The sequence below is a fragment of the Pseudozyma hubeiensis genome (genome assembly GCF_000403515.1).
Source record: "Pseudozyma hubeiensis SY62 DNA, scaffold: PHS37, whole genome shotgun sequence".
In the NCBI taxonomy this organism is placed as follows: domain Eukaryota; kingdom Fungi; phylum Basidiomycota; class Ustilaginomycetes; order Ustilaginales; family Ustilaginaceae; genus Pseudozyma; species Pseudozyma hubeiensis.
In genome coordinates this window covers 213,616-221,125 of record NW_012133819.1, presented here as the reverse complement: position 1 = coordinate 221,125, position 7,510 = coordinate 213,616, and the positions used below count along the sequence as shown (strand labels likewise).

General features: G+C 52.6%; 4 protein-coding genes across 4 annotated transcripts in view; 2 read left to right on the top strand and 2 right to left on the bottom strand.

The window, feature by feature from the left end:
- Nucleotides 1-662: 662 nt before the first annotated feature.
- On the bottom strand, nt 663-1,457 carry PHSY_003676 (short-chain dehydrogenase; the record flags this gene model as incomplete). Its single annotated transcript, XM_012334294.1, has 2 exons — nt 663-1,270; nt 1,370-1,457. 2 exons carry the CDS (start codon nt 1,455-1,457, stop codon nt 663-665), a joined length of 696 nt encoding a protein of 231 aa, XP_012189684.1.
- Nucleotides 1,458-2,179: 722 nt separating this feature from the next.
- Nucleotides 2,180-3,016, top strand: PHSY_003675 (alpha/beta hydrolase fold; the record flags this gene model as incomplete). Its single annotated transcript, XM_012334293.1, has 1 exon — nt 2,180-3,016. One exon carries the CDS (start codon nt 2,180-2,182, stop codon nt 3,014-3,016), a length of 837 nt encoding a protein of 278 aa, XP_012189683.1.
- Nucleotides 3,017-3,525: 509 nt separating this feature from the next.
- On the bottom strand, nt 3,526-5,232 carry PHSY_003674 (cycloheximide resistance protein; the record flags this gene model as incomplete). The annotated part of the gene is made up of 1 exon (XM_012334292.1): nt 3,526-5,232. One exon carries the CDS (start codon nt 5,230-5,232, stop codon nt 3,526-3,528), a length of 1,707 nt encoding a protein of 568 aa, XP_012189682.1.
- A 1,185-nt stretch (nt 5,233-6,417) lies between these two features.
- Nucleotides 6,418-7,510, top strand: part of PHSY_003673 (NADP-dependent L-serine/L-allo-threonine dehydrogenase) — a gene marked incomplete at both ends in the record, with an annotated part of 2,336 nt that continues 1,243 nt past the window's right edge. The window contains one exon of the mRNA XM_012334291.1: nt 6,418-7,203. Coding sequence (XP_012189681.1) covers nt 6,418-7,203 — 786 coding nt within the window. The remainder of the gene's footprint in view (nt 7,204-7,510) is intronic.

Here is a 7,510-nt window from a genome sequence, read left to right as displayed (position 1 = left end):
CCCTAACCCTAACCCTAACCCTAACCCTAACCCTAACCCTAACCCTAACCCTAACCCTGAAGTCGTGCAGTTGACGGCGAAAGGGCGGCCTGACCCCTAAACAATGAAAGCCGAAAACGGAAAGAGACTTCGGTAATAAGTGCCTGAGTTGGAGAGCTGAAAACTTTCAATGCTCGCTGCCGATTGGTGCTAAATGGTGGCGCGGTTGGGTCGTGGTTCCGTGGCAAATTCCGACTTAGACCTCCACGTAGATCAGGCTGATTGATTGATCGGCCTTCTTGTGCAGCCAAGAGTCTTTCCCGCCCAGCCTTTGTTCGCTATAGGCGAATTGAGTTGGAGCGTCTCGATGAGTCGTTGAGACGGGTCAAAAGGTGGAGTATGACGCGTCTCTTTCCTCACGTCAATCATCAATTACATACCCTTCGGCATCGCAAGCACGTCATAAGATAAGAAGCACATACTTTTTACCTTCAACTTTCTTTTCTCAGGGGATGAACTTTCGCCTCATTCTCCTCACCGTGTGCGAGAAAACAAGCTTCGTCAGAGGAATCTTATGATGCACACACCTTCCTTGGCTTGGACTGAGCGTAGGTTTAGCAAGCAAACCGGAACATCGATCGATCGCTGCGTCAGGAAACAAACAACACAGCTTGCGCTTGAAATTACAGGATTTTCCGGTCAACGTTGTTCGGATGCATCTTGGCCCATTCCAGGCTCTTGACCCACAACAGAGCGGCATTTGCTTGGCTTGTTGCATCACGACTAGGCGCCTCCAGATTGAACCGGTTGTAGTATTCGCCCGTGACACCGTCAAGCTGGGGAGATGTGGCTAGCCAGGTGAGAACGCTCCCACCAGCTTCTACCGAACGACCGAGAACTTGCAAGATAAGCCAGAAGATGGGCTCGAAGAGACCGAGTTGGCCCGAACCAAAACCCGAACGGATGAGGCCCGGATGGCAACAGTTAACAGTGATGCCCTCGCTCGTGGCCCAAAGCTGAGACAGACGGCGCGAAAAGAGAACGTTGTAAAGCTTTGAGCGATTGTAATTGTCAAAACCATGCCAGAAGCCGTGATGTCTGCCGGCCCGCAGATCCATGTTGTCCTTCTCAAAGCTGGTATGTCGGTGTAGGTGGCTAGCTGTGTTCACAACTCGTGATCCTCGACGGAGTGAGGGCCTCAGACTCAGAGTGAGCACAAAGTAAGCCAGATGATTGACAGCAATTGTGCTTTCAAGACCGTCTTGCGTTTCGGAGTAGGACTCGAAGTGGGCTGAGAGAAACATCCATTCTTTGCCTGGGTCAGCATCACAGAGCGGAAAAATGCAGAGTGCCAAGTTAGTGGCATGCTAGCGATGTTAAAATAACTCACCTCCAGCGTTGTTGATTAGTACGTCGATGCGGGGCTCGACCGCGACGATCTCTGCTGCTACCCGCTTAATCTCTTCGACAGAAGCCATGTCTGCAATAAAGTAACTGTGTCCCGTGTTGTTGTGTACCGATAGCTTCCTGATGGTTGAGGTCGCCTTTTCCTCGTCGCGGGCAATCAAAACGAGACGATGGCCTTCCTGAGCAAGTTGGGACGCAGCCGCCGCGCCAATCCCGCTCGTTGCCCCTGTGATGACAATGACTTTGGACATGAGATGATCTTGAGCTATGTTGATGCCTGTTTTGGTCTTGAGCCAAGCCGTGGTAGTTCAAGATGTTTCGTCACTTGCATGCCATAAGTACGAACACAGGAGACGAATTTATACGCCAAGTGGAGGCTGGGACTTCTATCTATACACCTCCAACTGTGACTACTGAAGGAAAGCTTCTCTGTCACATGCAAGGAGATATTCCCATCTCATTTACGGGCTTATTTGGCGGGTTGATCCCGACGAGTCTGATATTTCCATTTTATTTCCGGGAATGCCCCGCCGAAGACTCGTGTCATTTCTGTCCTTGTCGGGTTGATCCCGAGGGATCTTGCTCGTTAGGGGTCAGGAAGCATCGAAGTTCGTTTTAGGACGTCCGGAACGCCCCAACCTCTGCCTAAGTCAACCTGCGAACGCCGATTTCTCATGGAAAATTCAAACCAGATAAGAAGACCGAGTCTCCCGGAAGTATAGATGACGCCGAGATCTTTACCAACCATTCTCTATCCTTCGAATCACTGAACACATCATCACCTTGGGGAAGGATGACCACATTCGCCGCCACTGCCCCCAATCGTCGCGTTCTTGTCGATGGCATCGCTTTTGCATACCGGGATCTGGGCCCTCGTGATGGGGTGCCCGTCGTCATGCTAAACCATTGGGGCGCCACACTCGACAACTTTGACCCGAAGATCGTGGATGGACTGGCTTCGAAGCACCGAGTCATCGCATTAAACTATCGAGGACTGGGCTTGTCCGAAGGAAGCGTACGGGACTCCGTCTCTGACATGGCAGACGATATGTGTGCCGTCATCCACGAACTCGGTCTGGCGCAAGTCGACCTGTTAGGGTTTTCACTGGGAGGCTTCGTAGCGCAAGAAATCACAGTTCGGCATCCAAGATTGGTGCGCAAGCTTGTGCTCACTAGAACGGGCCCCGCGGGAGGCGAAGGGGTAGGAACCTGGGGGTCTATGCCCTGGCTCTTTCTGAAGAGTCTTCTTACTTTGCGCGATCCAAAGTACTACCTATTCTTCCCACCTTCTCCGAACGGTAGATCAGCTGCTGAGGACTTCTTAAGCCGCATAGCTGAGCGCAAGGTCGAGCGAGATGCAAGCCCATCTGCGCTCGCCTTCTATCGCCAAACCCTAGCCGCCAAAGCATGGGGCAAACGCACTCCACAAAATCTTGGGACAATCGAAATACCAGTCCTCATCGTGAATGGCGACAACGATGTGATGGTTCCCACCGACGGAAGTCGAGACATTGCCGCTCGCATTCCCAAGTCTCAACTCATCCTATTTGAGGATTCTGGGCACGGAGCCATCTTTCAGTATCACGAGGCTTTCGTTGTGAAATGCCTCGCTTTCCTTGAGACTTCTTAGAATGCACGCACTTCTTGTAGTGGGATTAGGGTTGTTGTCAGCGTGTCGTAAGATGTCAAGTTGAGTCCGCCAACAAAAGCGATCCCTATAAGAAGTTGTTTTCAGTTCCTATACTGCTCTTCTTATTTGCTTTCAATGAAAAGCACTTTGGGATAAGCCTTCATGACCCTTATGGGTATGGGCTACAAACGTGCTACTTGAAGCTTGACGCGTCACGGTCACTTTTCGGGGAATGCACCTATATGTACTCTACATGTCTGTGTAGCCTCTGCAGAGTGCCCGGAGGGCGCTCAAGGAAAGTTGAAGGGATGTTTTAGAACAATGGGAAGTCATGGTTTCTGGAAAAATCCAAAGAGGGTACACGTACGGCCCGGCGCGACCGTCGAGATAAAATCCGAACACCATCCATCCCCCTCTCGAGACGGTTTGACCTCAGAGCAAACCCTAGACGCAGCCCTCAAAAATTCAATAGGATGCACGGCCTCGTCGCGGGCCCAATGCGCATCGATTTAGGTGTGTGTGGTCTTGGCACTGTCAGGCATACCGGCAAAGTTTGATTTGCTCCGCAGGTAGGCGCCATGTCGATAGAGGAGCAGGAGGGCTGGAATGCAAAGTACCGTCAGGCCAGCTATGAGAGAAACCCCGCCGCCGATTCCTAGATTCTTGAAGAGGGGACGGCCTGCCATGATGAATCCGGTGGCGAGCGAGGACCTGCAGAAGTCATTGGCTGCCAGAAGCGAAGCAGAATACTTGGGGTACATCAGCGGGATGTAAAGAAGCACGCACTGCAGGAAAACGTAGAAACCGATACTGTATATACCGACGCCGATCAGGCTGACCATCCAATGGACTGATTCGCGCGCCGACCAAGCGTATAAAAACAGCCCTACAGGCATCAAAAGACTTGCGGGAATAGCAGGAAGCAGACGCGACTCGAGTACCGGCAGCTCGCCGGTTCCACGAATTTTGGGCTCGACGTAGAAGTAGATGTAGTACGTGTAACAGGCTGCCCCTATTGCGGTGGTAACAACCACACTGACAAAGGCAACGCCAGTCGTGCCGAGGGTGAAGCCGTAGATGACCGGATAGATGAGCGGGAAGCTCTCGAAAAAGCTGTAGTAGATGGCGTACACCAGAGAGACGTAGGCGTTCATGAAGCCGGTGCCCGGATCCAGCACCGAGATCTGAACGGGACGAACAAGATTTTCAATGACCATCTTGGAGACCGTTAGCTTCTTCTGCTCCATCTCTCCTTCCGATTGAAGTGAATTTTGCCCAGTTGCGACACGAAGGCGTTTCGCTCTGCGGTAGAGGATATTCTGGTGGCTCGTTTCAGGCAAGGTGAAGATCATGACGAGAAGCACCGGTGCAATCAACCACACCTCGATCCACAACGGCCAGCGCCAGCCTTTGGCTTGGGCCGCAAAACCTCCCATCACAGGCCCCAATGCGGGTCCCATGCTAGCTGCAGCAACCCAAAGAGCGATACCGTGCGGGATCTTGGTGATGCTGTAAATGTCCTGCAGCGTCGCACCGCCAGTAGCTAGAGCAGGAGAGCCCATGAAGCCTGCCAGGAATCGGAAAACAAGAAGGCTGCCGAAGTTGGGAGCTAGTGCTGCGCCGATGCTGAAAAGCAGTCCTAAGAAAGTTGTTATGATGTAGATCCAATTGCGCCCAACTGCTGGGATCTCGGAGAGGGGGGAGAACAGCATGGCCCCAGAGCCGTATCCAAAGACGAACAGAGCGAGACCAAGATTGCCCGCAGCGTATGAAACGTTGAACTCTCGCATAACGCCTTCCAACGAAGGTGTGTAGACAGCTGACCCCATATAGACAGCGAAAGTGTAAAGGCAGATCAGACCCGCAACATATGCCTTCTCGGCGGAGGACCAATTTTGCGGGTTGGCAGGGTCTTTGTCACCGTACCAAGTCACTACGTTTACGGCGTTGCTTGTACCGTCAGCCGAAAGACTGGTCTCGGAAAGTTGTGAGGTGGCGAGAGACGCTTTAGACTCGGCATTGCTCCATCGCATGGCATAACTCAGCCAGGCTGGTGTAACATTGCTGCCGGGCTCTTGGGGTTCATGTCCTCCACCAAGGCCTTTCTTATGTTGATGCTCCATGTTGACCTTGCTGCTGGATTCGGGATGGGCGAAGCGTTTGCCTCCGCTGAGGGCTCGGGCAATTTGACCAAATGCGGTGTCGCCGATGTGCATGGTGAACGATTTACGCGCAATGGGTCCTGCGACTTAGGGTTACGTTTTGGCTTGAGAGGGAAGAAGAATATCGGCCAGGCACGAATGTGCAGACTTATAGAAGCTGGCCGATGGCAGGAACTTGTAGCGAATGTCGAGGGCTTGCAATAACAACGGTGAGCCAGAGCAGGTTATGTATAGCGACGGAGGATGTAAGCCAACTACGTAGACGTCAGACGGAGATCAATTTGAGGCTTCGGATGCCAGTCTCTTGTGATTGCACAAGTATCTTCCAGTAGGCAAGCAAGACTTCCGGCTACGAGGCTAGAGTATTGACACCTGATGTAAGAATCTATGTACGATCCCAAATTCTGTATTTCCGAATCTCCGTAGAACCATGGCAGATATCTGATTTTCTATCCCCGGACTCCGACCTCTTTGACGTCTGCGTTTATTTGAACGAGCTACAGCTACCGTGAACAGAATCGTTTCACGATCTAATCTTGGAAAGACGCCACACTTCTGCCGATCCAGTCAAGCTTTGTCATTAGCTGCATGCATCTCGTTCTGCGTCGCGCGATGTCCTTGACGAGGGTGGCAGATGACTCACGGAGATTTCTCATGGGGGTTTTGATTATGCAGTCGTGTCCTGCGACAATCTACGGTCTGCGAACGAGGGGAATGTCTCCGATTCTGCATTTCAGAATTTCCGTGTAATTATGCGCAGATGTTTGATTTTCCGGTCCGGGACTCTCAGCGATCCATTGACAGTCGCGCTTGACGTCACTCTCAAGGAAACATTCCGTCGCAGCGAACTTTCTTTCCGCGGAAGCGGGCACAGCTGTCGCGTAACATGGTGATCGAGGATAACAGACTGGTCGTTGAGGGTCTTGCGGACCGCACGGACTTATCCGAATCAATGTAGGAGACCTAGGATCTCAAGAGCCTCAGTTTCCGGACTTTCGGAGATTCGGCTAATTTTAGTCCGCATTGCAAGCTCAAGCCTATTCGGAGTCCGGGCCTCGGCTGACTAACAAGCCTCCGTCAACCGGAGCTGTATTGCTGCACAATCAGTCCCGACGAGACTTGCGGCCGGTGCGGTAGCTCGGTCTGCTGCGTACTGCCCGTCTCATATATGAAGAAAGACCATCTCGCTTTTTTTGTCGTCAAATTGAAAGCGTCTCTCTTCACACTATCTGATCGAACATGAGGAAGGTTGACTATCCCAGATCCACTGCTTTAGTGACCGGAGCAACCAGCGGTATTGGATTCAGCATCGCACAAGAGCTCATCTCGCGAGGTATCGGCAAGCTTGTTATCGTTGGAAAGCAGCAAGACAAGCTCAGCTCGTCTGAAAAGCATTTAGGTCAAAAATGCGGCGCCAAGCAAGAGATTCGTTCGGTCCTCGTCGATCTGACCAGGCACGATGCGAGTGACTACATCCAGAAGCAAGTGTCCGAATGGGGCTGGACTATCGACATCCTCGTCAACAACGCAGGTGTGGCGACCAAGCAGAATTTCGTCTCGGGTCGTGACCAGGCGCTGAGTTGCGTTGATGTCAATGTTCGCGCAGTGGTCGATCTATCTGCCTGCTTTCTTCCTGCGATGCTGGAGCGCGACAGCGGCGGGCTTCTGAACCTTGGTTCGACTGCGGCATATCAGCCAGTACCCTGGACAGCTACATATGCCGCGACGAAGGCGTTTATTCTGTCCTGGTCGCAAGCCATCAGGCAAGAACATATCGATAGTGGCGTCCGTATTGCATGCATCGTCCCCGGTATCACCAAGACCAATTTGGATCAACATGGCGGCGGGGAATCTAGGGGTGCTCTCGACTATGTCAGTGTTCATCAGTCGGCCTATGTCGCCAAGGAAGCCGTTGATGCATATGAGAGGAACAGCGCAGCGCAAATCGTTGGCTTGAACAACAAGCTCCTCCGCCTTGCTGGCGTGCCTATGCCGGCGCGGTTCATGGCCGCATTCGTTGCAAAGGTCAGAGGCCCGCCCTGAATGGTGAGCAGCAGGACTATCAATACAGTATCTCACGGGCGCGGACAATCTTCTGCGGCTCGTGCAACAGGGCGAGGGCGTCTGGGCATGTTGAGCTCGTTTCCCACCTTTCATATGCCGTCTCTTCATGTACCTAGGTTAGGCTAGTACATCCTTGCCTCCTTGGATTCCCTCGCTTTTGTTGTCGCTCGCCCCTGCGCTCATCCAGCCCCCTCTCCGGCGGGCAGGGAGCCTCATCGAGCTCTTAGATCTCTCCGCAGGCCTCAGCCGCAATTGAAATGTCCGACAT